This window comes from Penicillium samsonianum (assembly GCF_028829775.1).
Source record: "Penicillium samsonianum strain IBT 33392 chromosome Unknown utg000007l_segment0_segment0, whole genome shotgun sequence".
In the NCBI taxonomy this organism is placed as follows: Eukaryota; Fungi; Ascomycota; class Eurotiomycetes; order Eurotiales; family Aspergillaceae; genus Penicillium; species Penicillium samsonianum.
This window is the reverse complement of record NW_026643265.1, coordinates 3,023,212-3,047,892: the sequence shown is the minus strand read 5'-3', so window position 1 is coordinate 3,047,892 and position 24,681 is coordinate 3,023,212. Positions and strand designations below refer to the sequence as shown.

General features: G+C 50.1%; 12 protein-coding genes across 12 annotated transcripts; 7 read left to right on the top strand and 5 right to left on the bottom strand.

Moving 5' to 3' along the window:
* Positions 1-373: 373 nt before the first annotated feature.
* N7471_012031 (mitochondrial 54S ribosomal protein uL14m) lies at positions 374-978 on the top strand (the record flags this gene model as incomplete). The annotated part of the gene is made up of 4 exons (XM_057284750.1): positions 374-388; positions 444-528; positions 616-840; positions 908-978. The coding sequence occupies 4 exons, from the start codon at positions 374-376 to the stop codon at positions 976-978; spliced, it is 396 nt and encodes a 131-aa protein (XP_057131016.1).
* Positions 979-1,215: 237 nt separating this feature from the next.
* N7471_012030 (DNA-directed RNA polymerase II core subunit RPB9) lies at positions 1,216-1,944 on the bottom strand (the record flags this gene model as incomplete). The annotated part of the gene is given in 5 exon segments (XM_057284749.1): positions 1,216-1,260; positions 1,337-1,426; positions 1,438-1,447; positions 1,470-1,796; positions 1,865-1,944. 5 exon segments carry the CDS (start codon positions 1,942-1,944, stop codon positions 1,216-1,218), a joined length of 552 nt encoding a protein of 183 aa, XP_057131015.1.
* Positions 1,945-2,698: 754 nt separating this feature from the next.
* Positions 2,699-3,392, top strand: pin1 (peptidylprolyl isomerase ESS1; the record flags this gene model as incomplete). Its single annotated transcript, XM_057284748.1, has 4 exons — positions 2,699-2,701; positions 2,755-3,155; positions 3,208-3,324; positions 3,383-3,392. The coding sequence occupies 4 exons, from the start codon at positions 2,699-2,701 to the stop codon at positions 3,390-3,392; spliced, it is 531 nt and encodes a 176-aa protein (XP_057131014.1).
* A 699-nt stretch (positions 3,393-4,091) lies between these two features.
* Positions 4,092-4,820, top strand: N7471_012028 (uncharacterized protein; the record flags this gene model as incomplete). The annotated part of the gene is made up of 1 exon (XM_057284747.1): positions 4,092-4,820. The coding sequence occupies one exon, from the start codon at positions 4,092-4,094 to the stop codon at positions 4,818-4,820; it is 729 nt and encodes a 242-aa protein (XP_057131013.1).
* A 975-nt stretch (positions 4,821-5,795) lies between these two features.
* N7471_012027 (uncharacterized protein) lies at positions 5,796-6,227 on the top strand (the record flags this gene model as incomplete). Its single annotated transcript, XM_057284746.1, has 1 exon — positions 5,796-6,227. One exon carries the CDS (start codon positions 5,796-5,798, stop codon positions 6,225-6,227), a length of 432 nt encoding a protein of 143 aa, XP_057131012.1.
* A 193-nt stretch (positions 6,228-6,420) lies between these two features.
* On the bottom strand, positions 6,421-9,612 carry N7471_012026 (uncharacterized protein). The gene is made up of 4 exons (XM_057284745.1): positions 9,218-9,612; positions 7,037-9,148; positions 6,817-6,980; positions 6,421-6,761 (listed from the first exon to the last, which is right to left on the bottom strand). The coding sequence occupies exons 1-4, from the start codon at positions 9,524-9,526 to the stop codon at positions 6,704-6,706; spliced, it is 2,643 nt and encodes an 880-aa protein (XP_057131011.1). The 5' UTR covers positions 9,527-9,612; the 3' UTR covers positions 6,421-6,703.
* Positions 9,613-9,775: 163 nt separating this feature from the next.
* Positions 9,776-10,559, top strand: N7471_012025 (nuclear cap-binding protein subunit CBC2; the record flags this gene model as incomplete). Its single annotated transcript, XM_057284744.1, has 5 exons — positions 9,776-9,841; positions 9,927-10,030; positions 10,084-10,128; positions 10,181-10,372; positions 10,430-10,559. The coding sequence occupies 5 exons, from the start codon at positions 9,776-9,778 to the stop codon at positions 10,557-10,559; spliced, it is 537 nt and encodes a 178-aa protein (XP_057131010.1).
* Positions 10,560-10,711: 152 nt separating this feature from the next.
* N7471_012024 (pyridoxal 5'-phosphate synthase glutaminase subunit PdxT) lies at positions 10,712-11,569 on the bottom strand (the record flags this gene model as incomplete). The annotated part of the gene is made up of 2 exons (XM_057284743.1): positions 10,712-11,282; positions 11,337-11,569. The coding sequence occupies 2 exons, from the start codon at positions 11,567-11,569 to the stop codon at positions 10,712-10,714; spliced, it is 804 nt and encodes a 267-aa protein (XP_057131009.1).
* Positions 11,570-12,178: 609 nt separating this feature from the next.
* On the top strand, positions 12,179-13,670 carry N7471_012023 (4'-phosphopantetheinyl transferase family protein). Its single transcript, XM_057284742.1, has 2 exons — positions 12,179-12,258; positions 12,306-13,670. Exons 1-2 carry the CDS (start codon positions 12,181-12,183, stop codon positions 13,521-13,523), a joined length of 1,296 nt encoding a protein of 431 aa, XP_057131008.1. The 5' UTR covers positions 12,179-12,180; the 3' UTR covers positions 13,524-13,670.
* Positions 13,671-14,380: 710 nt separating this feature from the next.
* Positions 14,381-18,508, bottom strand: N7471_012022 (anaphase promoting complex subunit bimA; the record flags this gene model as incomplete). The annotated part of the gene is made up of 8 exons (XM_057284741.1): positions 14,381-14,547; positions 14,608-15,349; positions 15,403-15,439; positions 15,911-15,978; positions 16,051-16,536; positions 16,584-17,893; positions 17,944-18,117; positions 18,172-18,508. 8 exons carry the CDS (start codon positions 18,506-18,508, stop codon positions 14,381-14,383), a joined length of 3,321 nt encoding a protein of 1,106 aa, XP_057131007.1.
* Positions 18,509-19,281: 773 nt separating this feature from the next.
* N7471_012021 (SND2/TMEM208 family protein) lies at positions 19,282-19,882 on the top strand (the record flags this gene model as incomplete). Its single annotated transcript, XM_057284740.1, has 2 exons — positions 19,282-19,290; positions 19,376-19,882. 2 exons carry the CDS (start codon positions 19,282-19,284, stop codon positions 19,880-19,882), a joined length of 516 nt encoding a protein of 171 aa, XP_057131006.1.
* Positions 19,883-20,301: 419 nt separating this feature from the next.
* On the bottom strand, positions 20,302-24,635 carry N7471_012020 (uncharacterized protein; the record flags this gene model as incomplete). Its single annotated transcript, XM_057284739.1, is given in 5 exon segments — positions 20,302-22,161; positions 22,240-22,704; positions 22,716-23,651; positions 23,709-24,446; positions 24,517-24,635. 5 exon segments carry the CDS (start codon positions 24,633-24,635, stop codon positions 20,613-20,615), a joined length of 3,807 nt encoding a protein of 1,268 aa, XP_057131005.1. The 3' UTR covers positions 20,302-20,612.
* Between the last annotated feature and the right edge of the window lie 46 nt (positions 24,636-24,681).

Below are 24,681 nucleotides of genomic sequence, written 5' to 3'. Positions count from 1 at the left end.
AGAATTGATACCCCTTGTGGTTACTAGAGCAATACAACCGAAAATGATAGAGACACAAAACAGGTCATGTCATATTATGACAAAGCGGCGCTTCTCATACTTGCTTAGGACGTAGCATAGCTGATAGGGTCAGTTGGAGAATAAACAGACGAATTTTTATGATTTTATAAGCACAAAGCCAACCTAATTCAGGATTTGTAATAATTGAACAACACTACGAATTCCATTCCCAAAGAATCCAACTTGAAGTCTCATGAGATATTGTATAGAACGCATATAGGCCCGGATAAACCTACTCTCCGGGGAAACCTCCCTCCGGCCGCGAGAACAAATTGCGGACAAGCGCTATCTCCAGACCAAGTACCAAAACACAATGATTCAATTAAAGGTGCGCAAGCGATGCCTGCTACCGGCTCAAAAAATACTGACACTTGCTCCGCCAGACACTATTAAGTTGCATCGACAACTCCGGCGCCTCGATCGTCGAGTGCGTCAACGTCCTGAAGAAGAAGCGGCCCGCGACAATCGGTCAGTCTCCACGATACTCGAATCCAGCATACAGCACAGCAAAAAGGGAATTGAGAACCCAGGCTAACATTGTGATTGGGTATCTAGGTGACCGGATAGTGGTCGTCGTCCAGAAGCAGCGATCTGCAGGTTCCGAAGCCACCACCGCCGCTGCGCTCGCCAGTAAAGTCCGCCGTGGTGATATTCGTCATGCCGTTGTTGTTCGCGTGAAGAAGGAGTTGCAGCGGCCTGACGGGTCCCTTGTCCGGTTTGGTGATAATGCTTGTGTATTGGTCAACAAGTCCGGAGATCCCATTGGGACGAGAATGAACGGTAAGTGCCCACCGGGGAGCCTAAGATAACCGCCGTCCTCACGTTTTAGATACTGATATCTCTGCAGGTGTGGTGGGACAAGAGCTACGGAACAAGCAGTGGTCGAAGATCTTGTCATTGGCACCGATCCATGTTTAATATTTCAAGTTTCTACATTTGTTGGAAAGCGCTCTTTGTTTCTTTAATTGGTTTCAATCCATATGTATTCTTAGTTGATGGCATCAGTTTCACCCCCGTTCCGAAATCTCCACGCATTTCCTCCCGTTCCTGCTCCGAAAATATTCGCCAAACTCCGATGATATCGCAAAAAAACCGCAAAAACAAAACATTCAAGGGTATCGGAAATTGGAGACCGCATTGCAGAAAACGCAGAAATCACATGTAGACTTGGCCGCACGCGCAACAGACGTAGTAGAGTTTCTGATTAAGTAGAAGCACTAGTCAGCGCATGATTTATATCAAAGGGTCGGGGATCCATCAAAGGATGAGTTCTCACCATGCCGGTTTCGGCAGATCGTTGTTGTGACTGGAAAAAGACGGCTTCGGTTTCGCCGCAGCTTGGGCAGAGCTTGTTGGCTCGCGGGAGCTGCAAATCACGGGGGTTAGCCTATGGATGCTCAAGAAGTTACAGAGCTGGGGTAGACGCCCGGGGCTCGACTTCAGAGGACTCCAGGCTGTCACCCACAGGCGGCGCATCCTCGAGGAGATCCTCGGTGGAAGTGGGGCCGCAAATAGAACAAGTGATCAAATCACCGCAAAGGGTACAAAAACCAGGAGCACAAACCGTGGGATCAGACGTCACATCCTGAGTGACACCGGCAGTATCGCCGACTTGGCTATGGAGATGGTTTTGATAAACACAGTGCGAAGAAGCAGGCTCGCCGACATGGCAAGTGCGGCAGGTGAACATCAACTGGTTGTTGACACGATCCTCCTTCGGGTAGAGCAGGTTGGAGCTATTAAAAGTCAGCGAGATGTCCTCGAGCCGTAGATGTCCCCTGTGGGGACTTGGGAAGAGACCTACCATTCACGGCAGAACTTGAAGTGAATTTGATCCGAGGGCTTGGTGTCGCCACCCGCCGTGGAAGAAGGACTGGCAGACATGCTGCAAAGATGGGTCGACGAATTCTAGATGTGATTATTGATATCCGAGACGACGAGTAACCTCGGGGAATACCGAGAAAGGAGACGGTGGCTTGAAGATGGTAGAGGTATACCCATACCTACGTCCATGATTAGCGAAGATACAAAGCCATCACGTGATACATCACGTGATACATACAGTGCTCGTGGTAGTGTGGTGACCTGGGGGGGAATGGGAATGACCTAAGGGAAAATCTGGATGCGGCCCCGGCCCCGGGGTGTCCAGTACATAACTCATTTTAACACACTTCAAGAACAATACTGGGAATACAACTAGAACGCATTGAGTTAATTAAGAACCTACCCGTGGACCAATTATGTCCATAGTATTGATCTTGGATTGATTTTATACAAGTTCTATGGATAATAGGCTCATGTATAAACCGATGTACCTGCATTGAGACCTGCATTGTAGCTCGCATTCATTATCGCGAGTCTTTCTATATGTACCTAGGTAATGTATTCGCATCTGTACATCGATATAGGTAGTTGTTCCAGATGGTGATCGTTTAAACTGGAAGGCGGGAGAGCTAAAGCTTGAACCTGTTTGTATGGTTTGCAGCCGTTCACCCCGCAGTTTCCATTCACATAGAAACGGTTGCTACGACATAATCGCTTTATCGTTTACTTTGCAAAATCCGTTGGAGTGATATTGACTTGTACATTATTATTTACTCAAAAAATCATCAGAATCTTTTAGATCCGATATTGGAAAATGGTAGGATCAAATCATTGCTTCTGAATGTTTGCATAGCTGACTCTTCGACCCAGGCCGACACAGGTCTTCCCACCGGTTGGGAAGTTCGCCATTCCAACTCTAAGAATCTCCCATACTATTTCAACCCTTCAACAAAAGAGTCTCGCTGGGAGCCGCCTGCGGAAACCGATACCGATAAGTTGAAGGTCTATATGGCGCAAAACCACACCCCGGCTGCTCGCCCTGACGCCTCTGGCGAGGGCGAGGGCAAGATCCGCTGCAGCCACTTGCTCGTCAAGCATCGCGATAGCCGCCGTCCCAGCAGCTGGAGGGAGGCTGAAATTACTCGCACAAAGGAGGAGGCGATTGAGATCCTCAAGGGTCACGAGCAGCGCATTCAATCTGGAGAGACCACCCTTGGTGACCTGGCAGTCGCTGAGTCCGACTGCAGCAGTGCCCGGAAGAAGGGCGATTTGTGAGTTTTGACAATTAACCTACGTACTAGTTGCCTCGCTAAATTCTCAAAGGGGCTTCTTTGGCCGCGGCGAGATGCAGAAGGAGTTCGAAGATGCCGCCTTTGGCCTACAGCCTGGCGAAGTCAGCAGCATCATTGAGACAGCATCCGGAGTTCACCTCATTGAACGGTAGGTTCAATCCCGGAAGTGAAGTGAAAAATGGCTAATCTCGGATCTCGGTCTCTAGTGTTCAATAATCGCAAGCTCCCGCCTATGTCTTGGTCAATTCCGCTGCGAAAAATTTTGATCGCATCAATGCAAACCGTGGTCTCACTTCTTGGAATAATCTTCAAAAGAAATAAACTACAATGAATGAAATGCTATCTTTGTTCTCTTCTGATTCATGAGTGTCTTGTGTCTTGTCTCGGGCAGGACCAATCGAGTAGCGAAACCCGCGACAGCCTTTCACCCGCCATAGAAAGATGCCAATATATTGTTTTGAAGATGAAGTCTCAGAATGCCCAGATTTTGTGAAAAAAGATTTGTATCGCAACAGGACTTGAAGCTTGTCGTCTCTTTGGATTCAACAAACCAATGGAACTCGAGGATGTGCCTGATATCATACTCAACCCCCAAGTCTAAAATAGACTCTCTGCCTTAGACTAACAATAACGCGTTTAGGCTTAGTAGGTAGCTTAATCAACGGGAGGTTCCAAGATTGGAAAGGCAAATCGAGAACCAAAATAAGCCGCAAGATTATGTGTGGCCGCCGAGGCCAAAATAAGGATGTCAAAGGCATTGAGTGCATGTATGCAAAACACTGCTCTTACAGACGAGACATCTCCCAGATCATCTACTTTTCTTCTACCATCCTTCCTCTCACTCTTTCTTTCCCACCCACAACCTCCCTCTACCACTTCTTTCCCCCACACTCTCTTACCATACACCCACCAAATATGAACAGCATCACCCATAAACTCCGCCAGAAGCGGTCCATGATACGCCTTCTCAACCAAGGTCGCTCGATTCTCGAGTACAACTTCGATCCAAATGCCTTCGTTGTCCCCCAGTGGATCTTGGCGCCCCCCGAGGTGCGCAATGCCATGCTCACCCTCCAGTACAGAGCTATGGTAGCCATCTATGCCATGAAGAGCCTCATGATCGCCCGCGACCACCGCTACTTCGAGTTATGCCCCAAGAACACGGGCTCTCTTATCTACCAGCTCCATCAATCCTCCATGCGCCGTCTCCTCGAATGGAAAGAGGATTGGAACTTCGCCGACCCGACCCTTGCAGCCGCTGCCAAAATCCCCCGTGACACTCTGCAATTCTGCGTCGACTCGATCGCATACGGGAATTTTACCTGCCACTACACCAACAAGATCGACGGCTTTATGTCTGGTGCTTTCCAGAACTGGCGCCAGCTTCGCATGGAGATTGGGCACATGGCCTTTCGTCTCATGAGCCATAAACCGCACGACTACAACGAATGGCGTGTCTGGTGGGAAGGCAAGTTTGCTGATGACATGTGGAAATGGGAGGTTTGTCTTGAGGGATTGATCTTGCCTACCTGGGAGGAAATCATCGATGATGTTTACCTCATGATCAACGATCGAGTTGAGGATGCCCAAGATCTGGCCAACTCATTCTACATCAGCACCCCGGGGTTGGCTTCGACCACTTGACTTGGCTCTGAGCACCTGGGCTTTTTTTCTCTGCAATTATGGTTCAATGGATATGACAGCAATTACGACAGATATGTGACTTGGATTTTGGTCTGGTTTCGGCGCTGGTACAGAGCGGGCTGGTGGGCATGATGGTACTGGAGATACCTAGGAGTTTTGATTTTGATTTTTTTTTCCCTTCTGAACTGCACTAAACTAAAACGATGTAATCTACAATGGATTGTGACAGTTAAGGGCGGATGCACTCTATTAAATAGCAATTTGACTTGGCCCAAATGCAGTATGGCGAACTTGGTTCCAAACACGCCTGTTTCTCTACTACTTGAGGTCATTATGAGAAGCTATTTAGACCACAAGCACTTAGTTATTTGATATCTAATTGCCCAATGAAAGAAAAGCAAAACATTGATTTGCCTGTCAATGGTCACGTGTGTATTCGAACCCTATCGATAGTAGTAGCCCTGTAGGAGAACAAAGAGAGCTATGTAGGTACCTTGTCAAAGAAAATAAACAAAGGAAACTAAACAAAGAAACCCCGGGAAGGGAAAGATAGAGAGAGTAACCAAGCCCGCAGGAACACATGGTCTTTGTGCAAAGTTGACTTGTCCACCAAAGCTTTCTTTTGTGACTATGTATACTTCTGAATGAAACATGCGAGCGAAAATATAAGATACAGAATCTCTCGTCTATACTATTTAATAAACCACATCAGCAAAAGGGTACTAAGTCAACGAAGTTTAAGAATCTCCATCCTCCAAGATGTGCATCTACTGGATATGCAAGTACACACTGTGCGGCTGTATATGGGACATGGACCCATCGAAATGCCAAGACAAGCGGCTCTGCTGGGGTCCAAGAATGATAACACTCGAATCCCACACAGCGACATGCGCAGACTGTTGGGCGAGAGGGGACAAGCAGGTTTACGAACAACCAACATGTAACAAAACTGACAGAGACGGAGAAGCAACCAAAATGGCGACATCGAATTGCGAAAGCGATGCAGACGGGAGTGACAATAGTTCCGACGATGACGAGGCCTATTTTTCAGCTGAAGAGTCCCTGTCGCCATCTCCATACTCGCGACCTGCGACCCCGCAACTATACTATGAGGTACATTCGGAATTGTGTCCCGTATCTGAGGATAACGATTTCGATCTGACCAGGGCCTGTGACCCGGTGGACCTTGCGTCGATGGGGAGGGACTATCGAGCAAGGCGCCACAAGACGACCCCGTCCCAGTACTTGTCGGATGGTGAGGATTCTTTTGTTTCTTGTGAAGAGTATCCCGACGAAGAAACTGCAGACAAGGAGGATTTCGGTTCTGGGAAGGAAGATGATATCTACCACAGTATTGTGGGTCCCCCTGTTAGGCCTAAAGGCCTGGTCCAAAGCTTGCAGGACTGATCATAGCTGTTATATGGCTCGGTGCAGGAGTACGTACTACCCAACAGGAGAGTAGGAGAATGAGGGGTGGACTGGAAGATGTTGTCAAATGTGTTAGTATGTTGTCGGCTGCGCCATTTTCTACAATGTCTTTTGTTTTAGTGCAATTCATTTATATTTCGGGATCATTCCAGGACCAGCGTCGGATTATTGCGTAGCTGGGAACAGAGTAAAGAGGTGTGGACCCGTGAAAGGAACGGCCGTTTGAGGGTATCTAAGTCAACTAGGAAGAGGAAGATACAGACCAAAACTGATGTGCTGTAACAACGATTAATGGATTTATAACTTCCAAGGTTTTGCCTAGACCTAGCTTAGGGCAGCCTGAGGCTTGAGGCTCAAAATTCAAAAAGCAGCTCGCCCCACGAGCCTCGTGGATTGATGCGTAATAACATACATGTGAAAACTAGGTCCTCCGACAACATGCAGAGCTAGACAGTTCACAGACTCGTGTTCAGTCGTTCCAAACGTGAGGTAATTGCGTCAATAACGGCGGACCTGGAAGAAGGTTAGTCACTGAGTCATTGATAAGTAAATGAAGGAAACAACTGACTCTCGTTCGACCATCCTCATCGCATCTGCAACCTTGGCCCGTTGCAGTCGTTGCGGCACCTTAGGTTGGGCCCCAGGAGAGGACGGAGTTCCAGGTTCTGGAGAAGGCATTTTGCCCGCGACAGACTTGGTTTGGGCCATAAGGTCGAGGGCAAGGCGTTTGACCTATATAATATGTGAGTATTTCTAGCTGAGGCGAATGCGAGAAAGACAAAACTTACAGTCTCCAACCGTGAGATCAATGGTTGATCCTCCTCTTGGTCTTCACCCTGCTGTAAGGATGCAGACAATGTCTTCACCTCAGTTATCCAAGCCTTCTCCCGTTCACTCAGAGGGCGACCTCCAGAATTCAGGACCTTGGTGCGTAGTGCCTCATATCGTCGGTTCAGTTCACTTTGTTTATCCTGGGCGGCTTGTAATCTCTTATCCAGCGCTTCTCCATTTCGGACTCCCTCCTTGCGATGCCCATCTTCCCCAATCTCACTCGTGACACCCTTGACACGCTCTGCAACATCTGCAAGCTGCTTCAATTGGTCCTGCATCTCGCCCTGCAGCCGCTCACAGCGGCGGAATAAATCCGAAGCAGCTCGCTCAAGAGCATTTGTATGAGCAGATAGCACGCGATGCGCAGTGGCCACAAGGTCCAATGTCGCAGGTGACAGGCGCACTTGCTCCTTAAGCGTGTGGCGTTGCCGGTGCGGGACGTGCTTCTCAACAAAAGAGTCTAGCGGAGAGTTGGCGTAGAAAATGGCGGGAACTTGATATGGGGCTCGGCTCGGGGGCAAAATAGGCAACCCGGGCGCCGGCGCTCTGGGCTCATACAGCGATTTGTCCAGTGCCACAGATAGAGAATCCTCTGGTGTATCCATTACCGCTGCATAAGGGCTAGATGGATGGTAGGTGAGGAGCAAGTAGCCAAGGTCGAAGTCATAGAAGACAAGAGACGTGGCAAGATGCTCATTCTGCGCGGTAATATCGGCATTCGAAACCTGCAAAATTCTCTCCCGGTTGGTCACATTCCCATCACAGAGAACCTGGAGACGGAAAGCGGAACCTGCGGTGTCTTCGGCTTGCAATTCAGCCTCCAGTCTCTGTACCCAACCAGATAGAGATAGGAACACCACGTTGGTGGCGGTTGTGACAAAGAACGAGTATCGAGAATGGACATCCTTGGTGAAAGTAGGCCATGTAGCTGTTTCCTCTCCATCCTTGATTGTATCTAGTGATTCGACCAAGACCAATTCAGTCGGCTCTGAAAGAGGAGTTCGGAACGCGTTCTTTCTAGCTTTGGGTAGCCATTGTCCTTCGACGCCATCGAGCTCCAGACAGATGTGGACTCGGCCATTCCCACTAGTAAGAGAAAGAACCGTCGCCGAAAGCTTATCTTGGTCTCCGGTTTCCACGGCTAATTCTTCTTCCTCGCCCATCATGAGGTCCTCGACGTTTAGACTGGCAGCAATGACAAGAATATCACAGAGATCCAAATCATCGAGTTCATCGCCATTGTCGAAGCGGAAAGGACCTTGTAATCTTGGAATGGCGCTAGGATTGGCCGGGCGAGTGAACACATCTGCGCCTTGGATTGTTTCTGATCCGGAAGGCACATCCAGAGGCTCTTGTTCGTCAAGCTCGGAAAGCCAGTCGTACTGTTGCCGGCAGGCAATCAGCTCCTCCTCCGATTCCTCAGGTTCCTGTTCCAGAGCACCGAGTTTCGGAATAATTGCCGCAGAAAGAGAAGGAATGGTCGTAGAAGGGGCCTGCCACTTGGAAGGCAGGAGAGGACAGAGCGCATAGAGATCACCGGGTCTCATGGCCACCCACAGGGTCATAGGCGCCCATGCATCTTCTTTCTCGTTTCCATTGCCAGCGAAACAGGCCGACGCAACCTCCATGTCAATGACATCGGCAGAGAATCCCTTGTTTTTGCCAAATCCAGAAGGCGCGAAGTCCTGGTCGGATGAGGTCCCATCGACGAGCTTCTTCAGATCGATTGCTAGGGTCGGCTGGTCGAAGGACCAGTGGTTATTCCGGTCCAACTCCCACACACGCACCGCGGCATCAGCTGTGATTGTAACAATACAGCCCCCTAGATTGGTGTGCAATCCCAGTGGATGCCATAGCGCGGAGACCACCGGAGCCTCAGGAATAACATGGGTCGTCGGTCCTAACTGATATGTCTTCAGCCGGATAGAGTCGGAGTCGGAGGACGAAAGGTGCGAAGAATCGGGGAGAACGGAGATGTGAACAGTGTGTTCAGTGACGATGGCAAGGAAGGCGCCGTTTGGAGAGGGGATTATCTGTTTGATCAGTCCGTACACAGGCACTGCTAAAACCTGCGGAACTGTTAGTCGCAATTCAATTCAACCCTAATTTTTGGTTCCTTTAAATGTAGGTGTTCATACCCTGTAGGGAGGAAGCTGAGTGTGGTCAGTTTGCTCTTCAGTTTGACTAGCAGATCCCTTCTTCTGCTTAATCTCTTGTTGCCATTGGTCTTTGAGTCGGGCAAGGTTTGACCACCGTATCTCATTGTCAACAACGGCGAACACTTCATTTCCCCTCTTGGCAATCGTTCGCGTAGCTCCATTCCCCACAGGCTTGGATCCGGCTTGCAGGTCCTCCGCTGGACTTTGGGCTGAACTGCTGGACAGGAACTTTGCGCCAGGCGAGGGCCGGCACAGCCAGGCAGGCGCATAACTGTTGACCTTCGGCATTAATGATGTTTCGTAAGTTGAATTGTATAATCGGAAAGTGTTAAGAGTCTCAGACCATCCTGGGGCGGTCGGAAATTGTAGACAAGTAGCGCGGGTGAAAAAAAAAACAAAGTTGATGAAAGCAAAGTTGTTGATGCGGAGTGGAATTCTTGGTTGCCAAGATCTTTCGAAGAGCTCCGAGCTGCTTTGCTTCCCCAACTACCTTCCGTCAACCACACACTCCAAGTTCAACATTCGTCTCAATTCACCATGAGTTTACTGGCTGTAAATACAGTCGACCGACTGGATCGACCGAGCGCTTACTATGTCAGCAAAGTGAGTTCCCGCCCTGGACTGCACTTTACCAAGCTGTGTCGAAACCAGTCCGGATGGGCTATAGAGGCTGAACAACTGTACACAGAACAAGCGACGCAGATTCAACGATCGCGAGGAGGAGGAACCGCAGCAACAGGAGAAACCTGACGACAAATTGAAGAACGCGACAACCCTCTACGTGGGAAATCTGTATGCAAGCATGCTATAACCTAGACGCAAGTGCTGTTACTGACCAACATTAGTTCCTTTTATACCACCGAGGAACAAATCCACGAACTCTTTGCCAAGTGAGAATGCGCCTTCGGTTCCCCTCGAACTATGATTAACCTCGAATTCCAGGTGCGGTGAGATCAAGCGACTTGTAATGGGCCTCGACCGATTCAACAAAACACCCTGCGGCTTTTGCTTCGTCGAGTATTATACCCACCAGGATGCGCTGGATTGCTTGAAGTATATCGGAGGAACCAAGCTGGATGAGCGGATCATTCGGACAGACCTTGACCCTGGATTTGAAGAAGGACGGCAGTTCGGGTATGTGGTCTTCACCAATCGCGGCTGCGAGCTAGTAATGGCTAACTTTTTCTACAGACGAGGCAAATCGGGCGGTCAAGTGCGTGATGAATACCGTGAAGAATACGACCCGGGCCGTGGTGGATATGGCCGCGCCTATGATGAGCAGCGCCAGCGCGAGGAGGATGAATACGGCGCCGGAAGGTAGGTCAGGACATAATGGAAAAGTACTGGCTTGGCAAAGCAATGGCGTTACTTCATGGGAGGGTGAATCCAATTAGCAGAAACAGGAAATGTCTATTCACCGAATACCCTATTTACAAATTTCTTTTTTCCCCTTCGCCTTCTAATGCTGGTGAACTATTGCTTTAACTTGTTTCGTTTCAGCACTGCTGCTTGAACTTCGCGCAACCACCAAGTGTGGATTCTTGCGTCGCCTGTCAGCTCCGGGTGGAAGCTGGTGCCGAATACATTGCCTTGTCGCACTGCAACAATGTCGCCAACTTCCTGGTCTGGATTGATGTCTCGACCCTCCGTGGCGCGTTGAGCTGCCGGTCCCACTAATGTTGCTAGTACCTCGACGTGCTCTGCTGTTGCTGCTTGCGCCACTGAGTCCCGTGCTTCTCTGGACGGTGCCACAACAACATCTTCCAGTTGAATCTCTTCTGTTTGGATTCCCTCATGATGGGGAAGAATCTTTTCCACAATAGGAGCTCGAATGAATACTGCTGGGAAGGGAGGCGCGTCCTGACCCAAGAATGGCAGATCCAACGGGCCTTGGAAACTTTCTGTCTGTCGACCGAAGTGGTTACGGTCCACTCGCACATCAAGACCACCGATCAGCTCTTGCCCACCCTTCTTTGTCTTGTTGGCAGACTCGGCGAGCAAAATGAGCCCGGCGCATGTACCCCACGTTGGTTTGCGATCCACTCTGCATACCCAACGTATTAGATCGAATTGATATAGACTGACCAAATTAACTTACTTCACAAATTCCCGCAGTGGTTCGAGAAGATTTGATCTTGCTGCAACCAAAGACATGGTGGTGCTCTCGCCTCCAGGCAAGACTAGGCCATCGCATGTTGCCAGTTCTTGTGGCGTTCGTACTTCAATGAAGTGCCATTCCGACGGCGATACTTGCTCGGCGGCTTTTTTCAAAAGCTGCACATGCTCAAAGAATGCGCCCTGTAGGGCCAGAACTCCAACGGTGATAGCCATTGTCTCTAAAGATACGAATTGAGGACCTTCCGACCTCGGATTCTTTTGATATTGATGACTCTTTTTTGGAGCACGTGACTTTAACTTCCCGGCGGGGAGCTTATTATCACGTGATGGGATATTATCTCTGTCTTTAATTCCACGCAGTATAAAGACGCCCCAGTGAGGCTATTCCCAGCAGGTTCTCTCGGACGATTCCTGCGCCCACTTTACTCTGAAAATAATGCTGGAAACTCAAGTGGATAACCCCAGTCATGATAGTATAGGAAACCAAATTCACCCACAAGAAGAGTGATCAAGTAGGCCCTATATCCTGCTTCCAATGTTTCTCTCTCCTTGCTGGATCAGCTTTATAACATGATATCTTGAATAATCTTATTTATATTGCGGTTACTATTGCAATATCTCTTAGCTGTATCATATTCAGCATCATACACGGCTTGCTCCTCGTTTGCCGGCCTATTCACGCCCTTGTTGGTGGAGGCATCGATGCCTCTCAAGATACCTATAGTTCCACGCACTAGCAATACGCCGTTATCTTATCGACACGTGTTGATAGACAAGCACTCGATAAGGCGCCAATATGGCTGGCTTCTGTCTGACCGAGTGGTATGCGCATCTTCGGTGCGAATATATACATACGACCTTATGATAACAATGCAATGGTAGATTTCGGTGTGTCTGGACTTGTGAGTAACTACATGGTCTCCAGGAATGCACCACTAACTAATTTTAGACTAAAATGGATCCTAATGAGATCAAACAGAACGACATCTCGAAGGACCAGCCCACTTTGGTTCGATGGTACATCGATGTCAGACGTTGGGATGAAAAATCTTTTGATCTTCCTTTTATCCAAACCTTAACTCAGTCTGATCAGGCAGCCGTCAAGAAGTACTATCAAACTTCGGACAAGCGTCTGTCCTTGGCCTCCCAGCTGCTGAAATATTACTTCGTTCACCAAGCCACTGGCACTCCCTGGAGTAAGGTTGAGATCCAGCGTACTCCCATGCCCGAAAATCGCCCATTCTACGACTCAAGTCTTGATTTCAACGTCAGCCATCAGGCTGGTCTCACTCTGTTCGCAGGCACGCGTGCCGCAACAGCCCACTCCTTAACCGGTGGACCCCAAGGCTTGCCTCGCGTGGGAATTGACATTGCCTGTGTTGATGAACCCTCTCGTCGTCGCTCTAATCGTCCCCCGAAGACACTTGCCGACCTGACAACTTTCGTGGATGTCTTCAGTGATGTTCTCTCACCCCGTGAGCTTGCGACCATCAAGAACCCCTACGGGACTCTTAAATTGGCTCGTGAGCTTGGTCTGAATAAAAGTGACCCGAGAAAAGACAGCGAGGAAGTTCTTGCTACCTACGGCATTCGGCTGTTCTACTCGATTTGGGCTCTCAAGGAGGCTTACTTGAAAATGACCGGAGACGGCCTTCTGGCCTCTTGGATAAAGGATCTGGAATTCACAAATGTCATTCCCCCCGAACCGGTTCAGAAACTCGAATTTACTGGTCGCCCTCTCACTCCTGCCACTCCCATTGCGCCCTCAGTCCAAAATTGGGGCCTGCCTTACTCCGATGTCAAAATCTCTTTACGTGGCATTCCCAACTATACTGTGCGCGTCCAGCTCGTCGGCTTCGAGTCCGACTATATTGTCGCCACAGCCGCCTCGGGTCCCAATATCGGAGCCGTTTCGCGGCAGGTGGTGGTGAATAACAGCGGTTACCCCCTGCCCGGGTATATTACAGCCCTCGACCCTGAAAGTGGACCCGAGAACGTCCGCATTGCCCCCCTCGCGCTTCGTACAGTCGGCGACCGGGATCCCTGGTGCGTGGACTCGACAATCATCGACCCCTGGTTGCCCATGCAGGAGGTCGATATTGACATCGATATCCGGCCCTGTGCCGAGGGCCGCTGCGAGCACACCCGGAATCTACCAAGCTTCTAAGTCCGCTCTTCCTGGGATACGACTAGGTGATCATCCCGCCGAGCTACTTGTATGTTGCATCTCCTCATCTCATATTCCTTTCTGAGCGAACTTTTCGGCGCGATGATTCCCTTGAACATATTTCTGCATTGCCTTGTTGTGATTAGCCAAAATGAAACCTCTCCTTTCATTCCATCTCTGGGCCTTTTATTCTGATTACTATGCCCTTTTGTTTCAAGTATAATCCCTTCTGAGGTAGTTGTAATTCTTTTTTCGGAACACTAGGTGAGTGCCGATCAAATGCTCATCTCCATTAAGCCCCTCAATGAACATCCACTTCTAATGTCACTTACATCTGATTCAAGGTCAATCTTCCAAGATAAAGTATAAGTTGCGCGGAAAAAGATGGGTAAAGAATCCAAGCCTATCTCTATTCTATGGTCCAATATAAACCAAGTATGTAAAGTAAGAAAAGCAAGTATCCAACAGTAGCCGGGTCATGTCATGCGTTTGCGCTAAGGATATATACATTTTGAATTTCAAAGGGGGAAGAGGTGAATCAAGAGTGAAAAGTGCCAAGACGCATTGCCAATGTCTCGATCATTGTTCGTCTCTTGAGCAGTGAAGGATGGTGTCGGATATATTCGACATCTGGGGCCCTCAAATTCTATTTCTTGGGTATCGAAGAAGTGGGCAGGAACATACTGTAGTGAGTGCCGAGGGCGGATTCCTCTTTGGCTAATTGTGGTGGTCGGATTTGCTCTCTGCTGTTGTGGACTTTCTATTTGAATGCCCGTTATTGCACTGCAAATCAGGAGAGACATATAGTAAGTGCCGAGCGCGGAGCTATGTGACGAATCACAATTTTATTTTGGCACTTAGATTTCGATGGCGCTGGAGACGCCGTTGGTGCGAGCAGGATCGACCTCCTTCTTCTGCGCATGGGACATTGCTGTAAGAGTTTTGAGCATCGAATCCCGCGTCGACTGGGTCAAGCTATCCACATCGCCCGATGTCAAATCCTCAGTTAGGATGGGAGGCAAAACTATTTCAGATTGTTAGCAATGCTCTATATCATGTCTTGGCAACTTCTAATATGACCCACCTTTGATTTTGATAGTCCCAGCGTTGAATCGCCAAGCACGAGGCGACAGAACGTGCGAATAGTTCTCCGTCACAATCGGCACGATCGGCACACCGGCCTTGACAGCAAGATGGAAAGCACCCTTCTTGAAGGGCAGTAGGGTAGGCTCGTCGGAGTAACTCCGGGTGCCCTCAGCGAAAATGAAAACGCTCTGGCGGTGATCGCGCATCTCGGCGGCGGCACCATCGAAAGCCTTGAGGGCTGTCTCGCGGTTGGCACGGTCAATAAACACAGTCCGGGACAGAGACATGAACCAGCCCAGGAAAGGAATATTCCGCAGTGACTTCTTAGCAGTCACACTGCAGTATGGCGGGAAGACACTGCCAAGCATCAACACGTCGAGCTCAGTCTGGTGGTTACCAATGAAGACGGCCGGGCGTGTGGAGAGATATTCTTCGCCTTCAATAACCTCGAACTTTACGCCGGTTGTGAACCGCATCAGCCACTTAAAGCTGCGGCCTGCGGCCCACTGTGAAACGCGGCCGTATCCAACTAGCCGCAGACAGATTGAGACGAGCACACCGTACGCGGCACTAAGGAGGAGACAGCCATATGAGGCGAGACACCGGGCAGCGAAAGCGGCGCGAGGCACTTTTTGACCGAGTGCAAAGAGGGAGATGGTCAGCACCACGAAAGAGCTAACGCCTGAAACAATATAAGAGCCGAAAGACATGATGACGGTTGTTGTGCGAGTCAAGAAGAGCTGGGTAAATGCGGTCAGATGACGGAAACTATAGTTCCTGAGAGGACACGTACTTTGTTCACTGGTATATGGGCAACACCCAGCCCACGACTGCAATACGGCGAAGTAATCAGAGAAGAAAAGAGGAATAGCAGATCAAATCCAAGACTGAGCCATGCATGGCCTGTGGGGAAGGGCAAATCGGAGTAGAAACGTTGAATCGTTTTTCTGCCCCGAGGCCGACTTACCGCCTGGTAGGTGCATATGATGGTGTCACCGGAGCACTTGCGGAGACATGTGCGCAAGGTGTATTGTAGAATCAAGTATATTTTAAGGATTCAGCCAATAATGAGAATCATCTTCCTCGAAGAATAATGGAATTATGCATGCACCATCCTTATGATGCATGTCCAGGGAAAATCGTTCAACTAATGTACAGAACACCATCATATGCCAGATGTCTAAACCTGGAAAAGAAAACTCCACAGTGATGCTGTGCAAAGAGGCCCTCAAAACGCCGAGTTCATAAGAGAGGGCCCCCGTGGGAACCCAACAGAAAGACCTGGGACATCACAGGCCTACGCTATGTCCTCATCCTCCATATCGTCGTCGTCCAACGACTCCATTGCGTCCTTGATGTATTGTGCAGCCTGTGTGGGATCACAGTCAGAAAGAACTTAGAAGGGGGAGGGAGATTTGGAAAAGTATACTCCAAGACGTACCTTTGGGTCCAAGTTCAAGGCCGCCGTGAAATGCTTGATAGCATTGGCCTTGTCGTGGAGCATTTTGTACAGCTTTCCAAGAAGGTAGTGCACGTTTGCCTCATCCGGCGCCATGTCCTTCAGGACCTTCAATTCTGCCAAAGCAAATTTGTATTCGCGCAGCTTCATCAGTACGCGCGCCTTGCGGAACTTGGCTAATACCGAGTTGGGGGCTAGTGAGGAGGCTCGGCCGTAGTGAACCAGGGCATCTTGGGGATTGTTCATTTTCTCCAATACCAGACCAATGCAGCAAATGAGCACCGCGTTCGTCGGGTTGATGCTGGCTGCATTGCGGAAATGTTGCTCAGCGAAGTCGAGCTTGCCCATCTTGTCATACACCGTTCCCAGTCCGTACCAAGCATTGTAATGTCGATTGTCCGCATTGATGCCGTGGCGATAGGCCTCCAACGCCTTGTCGTATTCTTCGTTGGCGACATATTCATGTCCCTGTAGTGTGAAAGCATATGCGAATTCAGGATCGATCATAGTCGCACGCTTGAAGCATTTGAGTGCTTGATCGTGATCCCGTTGGTGAGAGAAAGAGTTACCAATAGCACACCACGCCTGGGGGAAAGGCGATCAGCTTCGAGTAGCTGGTGGGCCAAGTAAGCCAGTTCTACATCACTTTTTAGATGCCATAAGACAGTCGAGTAGATCTCCATATCCTCGATGCGAGAGGGCGCTAATTTTTGAACCCTGGAAAAGTACTTGGCGGCTTCTGTGTAGCTTGCTTGTTCGAAATAGGTCCGTCCAAGTTGAGACAAAACCCAAGGGGTTTCACGCTGCCCTTGGGAGAGAGAATTGAAAGAGCTGATGGCGTCCGCGCACTTGTAGCGGCTCAATGAGAAATATCCAGATGCAAGTTTATTGAAAAGACCCAAAAGCCAATCCAAGGCTTCGAGCTCTTTGGTTTTTTCAGCATTTTTGGGTAATGGTGGGACAGTAGGATGGGATTGCGACAAGCCAGTCCGATTATCTTTACCATCATTGTCGGGTGTCTCCATGGGTTTTCGATTGCCACTCACGACACGGCCGACAGTAGGTACGCCTCCTACCCGTCCTTTTGTAGGCCCTCCTCTTAATTTCTTCATCTCGCGGCCATCTCTGCCAGTAAGCGTACTGTTTGAAAGCTTGCTGGTTGTAGGTTTGATCTGGTTGAAGAGGCGAACACTTCGGCGCTGGGGAGCACCTGGTTCAGTCGGTTGTGACGAAGGAAGGGGGTGGGCGACTTGTCCAGAGACTGTGCGCTTGCGGTCGCCGAATCTCGATATAAGAGAGGGGTCTCTTTCTACCGGAGCAGTCGGTTGAGTCTCTGGTTCGGTTCGTGTTTTGTGTCGAGGTCTGATGCCTGTTGGACGCATTCGCGGCGGAGGTTGCCCGGTATGGTCAAGGCTCATAGTTTGGATTGTCCGCGTCTTTCGAGCAGGGGCCAAGGGTGCTTCCCATCCAGCTTCTGGGTCAGTGACGCCATTCGCAATGCGGAAGTCATCAGAGCCACTACTCTGTGCGCCTGGGGTCTCCATTCCGTCGTGGAAAACCGGCTGTGCCATAGCAGCGAAATTGACAGAGCTCCCATTCAACTTTTCCCAAAGAGCAGAGCTCCCAAATGTGGTGTCAGTCTCGCCACGGGAGGCAGAGACCATAAAAGGGTCGGATTCGGGGTTACCAGGAGGCTGCGCGGGGAATTTCCCTTCTTCGTAAGCCACGTTGTCTGGCGCAGTAGCTATTTCCTCTGGCGATGAAGATATTATTGCAAGAAGTTCTGGGCTGAGCTGGAAGATATTCGGGACTCGAATATTAACACCTGATATTGTATTAGAAAAACCCGCCCCAAGAGAAGAAAGCAGGACATACCTGTTTCGCAAAGCCCCAGGAATGCATCCCACATGAAGGGGTTCAGTTTCAGTGCCTCCACGTAGCAGTCAACTGCTTTGGTCAAATCTTTGTGTGCGTGCCAAAGCTTTCCCTGCAGAGAATAAACAGCTGCGGCATCAGGTAGGTGCTGTCGCTGAGTTTCACTATGCTTGTCTGTAATGTGGTTAGCACTTGAGCTCACAGTTGGAGAAGTTTGCCGGCGCTTACTCCAGTGGTTCTTGGAGACCCAGAGGGGTTTGCTGCGCTCCAAAGCCGTAACACCATCCAAGTATTTCCCCAAGTCCAAGCAGGTCTGAGCAAAGACATATGCACAACCAGCATGTAGACCGCGCGAGCCCGAAGTCTGGCTGCATTCGAACGCCGCCTTCACTTCTCCATTGTGTAGATGGCAAAGGGCGAGCAAAAACTGGGCCTCAAATGATCGTGGTTCATAGGCGTGGAGGCGCGAAGCGAGGAAGAGCGCATTGCGAATTAGGTTATTGTCGAGTTGGTAATAGATGAGGTGCCTTAGCTGGCTGGCAACATGCCCAGTGGACAAGGCCATGGTGAGGGGTCGGCAACACGATATGCGACAGCAGAAGGCAAGGTGGGGATTGTGTAGTGATTATTGAAAGTCGAGATAATAATGCGATTGGCAGAGTCGGTTCCTCAGCGTTACTGTAACATCAATGTCCGGCGCCTTTGTAATGTCCTCCAAGACGCGGGGAGGAAACAACGACGCGATCGAGTGGGTTGTTGCAGCGCGAGCGAATGGTCCCATCAACAGCCGCAAGACATGGACAGCAGCAAGTCCGATGTCTTGGTTGAGTTTGTCTAGATGCAGGAGCTATCGACTGCTTTCGGTACGCAGGTGTGGAACAATGAGGAATGTAAACCCAGGCCGGAAATGGTAAGCGGATGAAGGATAGAAAGAAGTGAAAAGGGAGTCCTCTGGTTACGTCATCTGCGGACGCAGGATGAGTCTCTCAGAGTGCCAGGAACATTTCCAAAGAAGCGGAGGACTGCAAGATGAGCTCAAGATGGGATGAACTTCGGCCGTTCTTTCTGTTATTTTGGTCTGAAGCGGCCTTTGTCATTTCTGCCGTTTTGTTGGGCGGTGAGGGTAGTGGAGGGCAACAATCACCGGATGTGCTATAGCTGTCATATGCAGGTTCCCTCTCTTCTTCTTCATTCTCCGCTCAGCCTCGAATTCCAGTCGTTTGTTGCCATTTGAAAGGAGAAAAGCTTGGTCATTTCATATTCATCTGGGGCACCTTGAATTTGGAAGGGACCATCTTTGGCATCAGATTGCAGATCACTTGGTGATCTCATTCAATCATGGCTCAGGTATGTAGTGAGGGCGCTTTCTTGCGCGATTAAACTTCAGATTAGCTTTGATCACTGTGTAATAAATTTACTGACTGTATCACAGAAAGCTGCCAAATCCCTGGCGACCCGCAATGGTGCCGTCCTCAGCCGTACTCACCTCATCTCTGCTGCATTGCACCTGCTTTTCCTCTTGCTGCACTTTGTCTTCCAGCGGCCGCGTTCACTGAAGCCATACTTCTTCCTGGCTGTTCCAACCCTTGCCATTGAATACTATTTGGACCGGATGGGCCGGCCCCGCTATAATGAAGATGGTTCCCTGCGCTCCGCTGGTGAGGATCTCAACGCAACTGGCCTGACGGAGTATATGTGGGATGTGCTTTACTGGACCCAGGGATGCATTGTCGCTGTCTGCCTCTTCAATGACCGGGCCTGGTGGTTGTGGGCTGTGATCCCATTGTACTCTGTGTACGCTGCCTACACCACGATAATGGGTGTGAAGAAGGGATTTGCTGGAATGGGTGGTGGTGATGCCAGCCAAGAGGCCGATGCCCCAAAGAGCAAGACGCAGTTGAAGAAAGAGAAGAGAGGCTCCACTATGAAGTATAGGTGATCTTGTGGAGTGTGGAAGATATGTACAAAATGAGTTGATGTAGAATGGGAGCTCCGAAATCATTGCCATCTTTACTAGTTGCCATCTCGAGCGCCCTTCTCATTCTATGTCTTGATATATTGGGGCAGGGAATTTTTATTTACCCTCAGCCTAAGTTCAAGCTAAGTTTCAAACTTTGCCTACGTGTTTTGTAGGCTAGGTATCATGTTACATTGATTTCACTTTTCTCTCACGTAGACATATAAAGCATCCATCAAATTCTGCCAAGGGGAAATTGCTTGCACCCGTTTATCTAGACTCTTGCTGTCAAGTGACCTACTTATCCTCAGCAGCCCGTTTGATACCTACATGTAGGTACGATGCACACCGTAGGTGATAGCCACAGAAGTCCAACCGCTCAAGTAATAAATTACACAAAATACTCAAAAAATCCATTCATTCATTATGTACTGAACATATATCACTTCAAAACAAGCCTCGTATTTCAACCAGGAAGTGAATAGAGAGGAACGCAAAATGAGGAAACAGAAGCCGAAAAAAGAAAGCGAGACTGTGCATGTTGCAGATCATGAGCATATGGCCGTCGTGACAAACTATATGGGGAATAATGCGTCGTGAGCCGCACGTGGCATTCCCAACACATGGTTTTCGTTGAGAACGAAACGATTGAGTCCGAAATCAAAAGAGGAAAAAGAAAGAGATGAGTTGATACACGGTGGATTAAAATTGTTCAAAGTTCATCTTTGACTGAAGCTGCAGCACTCTTAATGCTGCTTGTTGCATCTTTAACGTGGGATGTGGCGGTCTCAACTGCCTCGGAGACAACGTTGTGAGCCGCCAGCCTGGCGGCTAGATCAGCCAGCTGAGACGTGGCGTCTTCTTTGGCTCTAGCAATACGACTAGCTGCGCTCTCCATTGCGTTGGGTTCCTCGCCGTAGATAGCAGCGCTGGCTGTGGATTGGATATTCTCAATGGCGTCCTTGGCGACATCGATGTAACCAGATTCCTTGCCGTAAACTGCGTTACTGATCTGAGCGGAAGCCGATGAGTAGGCGTCGGCTGCGGCATCGGTGGCTTGTTCGTAGGAACCCTTGGGAGTTCCGTAGATACCAACGCTGGCGGCTTCGACGGCAGAATGGAGTTGGTCATTCGCGTGTTGGACGATGTCCTCTACGCTTGGGGCTCCTGAAACGACAGAAGTAGCGGCGGAGGATGCAGACCCATAAGCTTGATTGACGTAACTGGAGGCAGAGGAGACAGCGGCAGCCGGGTACGGCGTCTCGTATGCGGCCTGCAGCTTGCTCAGCACACTCTCGGTAAATGAAGGCTGCTTGCCCACAATCAGTTCAGAGACGAGCTCTTGGACTGCCTCAAACTGCGGACGCCCGTTGTTCACCACTTGCTGCAGATACGGCGTTGGCGCACCGTAGATCTGCTCGCTGGCTTTAGAGATGAGATTTTCCCAGTTTTCAGATGCTTGACTAGAAAGGGACTCTAAAGGGCCCGTGGAGGTTCCATAGATGGCAGAGCTAGCCGAAACTGAAGCTGCAGAGAGAGACGAGGAAGCCGCAGAGAGGGCAGCATTGTATCTGGATGAAGCATCATCAATAATACTTTGTGCTTTGCCGCCATCCGCGAAAGACATGACCGAGCTTGCCGATGCGACGACAGCGGCAAGGCTGGCAGAAGCCAACGAGGAAGCATGCTCGTATTGAGACCCAGCTTCCTCAATGATTCCCTTTGAGCTTCCGGTTGGTGTGGGGGTTGGAGAACCATAGACCGCTCCAGATGCCGTAGAGACAAAAGCAGAGTAGTGGTCGTGGGCCAACCCGACTGCCTCGTAGTAGCGTCGCTGCGCATCAAGGACGAATGGTTCGAGGCCTCCCTGTGGAAGACTGGCTGTTGTCGCTGGTGATTGCACTTGAGCTAATTGCTCGGATGCTAAGCTGAGTCCCTGATTTAGCCGGGAAGACGCGATGGACGAAATCTGGGCCAGAGGTCCGGCGTTGGATGGCGTCGGGGTAGCACGAACAGCGCGGAGCTTCGACTCCAGCTTATCTGTGGCATATTTTAGAGACCCAGAATAGGCTGACTCTATGGAAGCTAGGAGTTGGGCATGAGCAGGAGCGCTAGATTCAGCCATTTGGCCAAGAACTTGAGACTTCGCGATCTCATAGAGTACTTTAGCCTGATCTGTGGAATCAGCAAATGCTGAGCTGGCTCCGCCCATCAAAGATTGCACAACCGGTGTTGGGGTGCCGTAGATGACCGACGACGCACTGTGACAGAAATTCGCATTAGCGAGAATTCGTTTTGTATGCAAGTTCAAAACACGCTGAATATTCTGTACTACTTACGCGGCTACAGCATCACTATATTGTTCAGAGGCGTCTCTGTAAACCTTCTCCCGGGGGCTCAGAGGAGTGCCATGGATAACAGTAGAGGCGGCGGACCAGGCAAGAGAGTACTGTTCACTGGCCAATGATGCTGCCTTCCCACCGACTCCGGGGGTCGTCGATGCACCATAGATAGCTTCACTGACAGCATTGCTCACCTCGGCGTAAGTATCACCTGCCTTGTTCACAAGACTGTCTAGGACGTCTTGGCTCTCATCATCTAGGATAGGCGCTTGATGCGAATTTGCATCGGCAGCCGCAACACCAAAGCCGGATTTTGCGGAGGGCTGCTCTTCCACCAAAATATCATCGTCCATAACAGACTCAGTGTCGCCATCAAAATCCGCCTCAGCATCGACAGCTGCGGAAGGCTCATCGGTGGAGGGGTTCCCTCGTAAGCGTCGTCCGATGTTGGCGCTGCCACCTCTTCGGAAGACTCATCATTATCGGAATCCACCTTGGCGGCCTCTTCGTCAGATTCCTCGATCTCCTCCTGGGGTTTGGGTCTCGCCGGCGGGGCTTCGGTGCGAGTTTTGAAATCATCGCTTACTTCACGAGCAGCGATCTTCCAGATCCCCACATCCTTCAACCGGACAAGTTCCCTGGCAGCTTGCTCGGCTTCATGCATGCCCTGGTCTAAGATGTCACTCGCCACGGCTCTGGCGTCAGATACGGATTTGTGGTTCATGCCGATATTTCGGATCTCGTTGCGCCATTCTTCGAGTTGGGCTTTGAGGGCATGATACTTTGCCCAATCCTTGTACGTAACGCCATCCATCCACGCCCAGCGCATGCCAATTTCTTGTAAGCCTAGATCACGAATGCTGTCGAGAACATCCACGGTCGAATTGACAGCAGCAGTGACTCGGCGAACAAGTTCATCCTCGAACGAGATAGACCACTCTCGGAGTACATGGGCGCGATCTCTCACAGAGATAGCAGAAGTTCGGATTTCCCGAACCAGCAAGTCACTAGTAGACTTCTCGATCTCCGGGGCATCCTCCTCTGGCATTGAATCCGCGAGTTCATTGATACGTTGCTTGATGGAGGAAAGCTGCTCAGCTGAAACCGACTGAAGCGCGGTAGAAAGGCTCTGGCCGTGGCTGTTCGCGCTGCTTGCAACCAGGGCAGACACAATCTCCCCAATACGCTCCTCGAGGTCTTCAATGCCTTTATCAGCAGCGAGAGCAAACTTTCCCTGCCACCGCGCAAGGTCTGAATCTATCTTCTCACGGGCTTGTTGCGCTTGCTCGGTAGGAGTTAGAGTGGGTTGGGCAGAAGCCTGGGGCGTGGAGGTTGAAGTCACAGTTGTCGTGGTGTGAATTTGTTCCTGTGACTTGGTGGTCGAGGATGTAACGGGCTGGACCGTTGAGCTGCTAATACTATGGTTAGCAAGCTATAGACTGGAGAAATCAAGGGGCTATAAGTACCTATCTACATCCTCCATGACAGCGCGAAGTCGCTTGCCCTCCCTGTAGCTTGCCAACCGCTGGCCAATCTTGACCAGCTGGGGCTCCACTTGCTCAGAGTAAAGACCAGTAACGTGAGGCCATAGTGAGCTGTTAGTAAAGTAAACCACGGATGACCAGGTATACTGCGCCCCGGGCAAGACATGGGTTGTCAAAATACCCTGGCCCGTGGAGTAAGTTTTCCCGATGAAAGGTCTGGAGCGCGCGTAGAAAGGTACCAGATGGCCCTGATAGACATTGAGCACAACGGTGTTGGCCCATTGATAGTATGGAGAGACAACAGCAACGCTTTGCTGGACATAGGGGTCAATCTTGGCCAAATAAAGCTGGTACGCCTGATTTTGAGCAGTTTGTAGTCTGGGTGTGACTTGATGTTGCCATTGATCAATCCCATAGGCCTGAGCTTGCTTCAATGCCGGCGCACCATACTTTTCATATCCTGATTTGGCAACTTTCGATGCCGGGGTATAAACTCGCTGATTAATCACTTCCACGTACGGCCGGGCTTGATCAACATATGGCCGGGCTTGTTCCACGTAAGGCGCTGCATAGATATCATAATATGGCGTCACGTAAGGTTCCACGTGCGAACGAGCAATCAGGTAAGGCTTGCAGACTCGAGGCGATGTCTCTGTGAGGTCTGCGAGGCGGGATGGGCATCTGAGGAACGGTGTCACGAGTGTGTACCAGATACATAGCCTGAGAAGAGGTTAGAAGAGGTTAGAAGAGGATTTTGACTATGTACAAGCATGGCGATACCATCACTCACCTCACGACAAGTCCGACTGTCCATCGCACGAAGCCCTTCTTCCGCGGCTTTTCAAGATCTGTTTGGCCCTTTGCGTTGGCTGTGACATCTGCCACTTGGCCATTCTCTTTCACTGTCATCGCAACTGACGCTGACCCTGTCGAGGTCACGCGATTTCCTTGTGAG

Excerpts from the sequence above, each read along its gene's own strand:
- N7471_012026 (XM_057284745.1), bottom strand. The coding sequence starts at position 9,526 with ATGCCGAAGGTCAACAGTTATGCGCCTGCCTGGCTGTGCCGGCCCTCG. Across the intron at positions 9,149-9,217 it reads CTCAGCTTCCTCCCTACAGG|GTTTTAGCAGTGCCTGTGTA; the intron begins GTATGAACACCT and ends ACAGTTCCGCAG. Across the intron at positions 6,981-7,036 it reads TGATCTCACGGTTGGAGACT|GTCAAACGCCTTGCCCTCGA; the intron begins GTAAGTTTTGTC and ends CATATTATATAG.
- N7471_012023 (XM_057284742.1), top strand. The coding sequence starts at position 12,181 with ATGCGCATCTTCGGTGCGAATATATACATACGACCTTATGATAACAAT. Across the intron at positions 12,259-12,305 it reads ATTTCGGTGTGTCTGGACTT|ACTAAAATGGATCCTAATGA; the intron begins GTGAGTAACTAC and ends AACTAATTTTAG.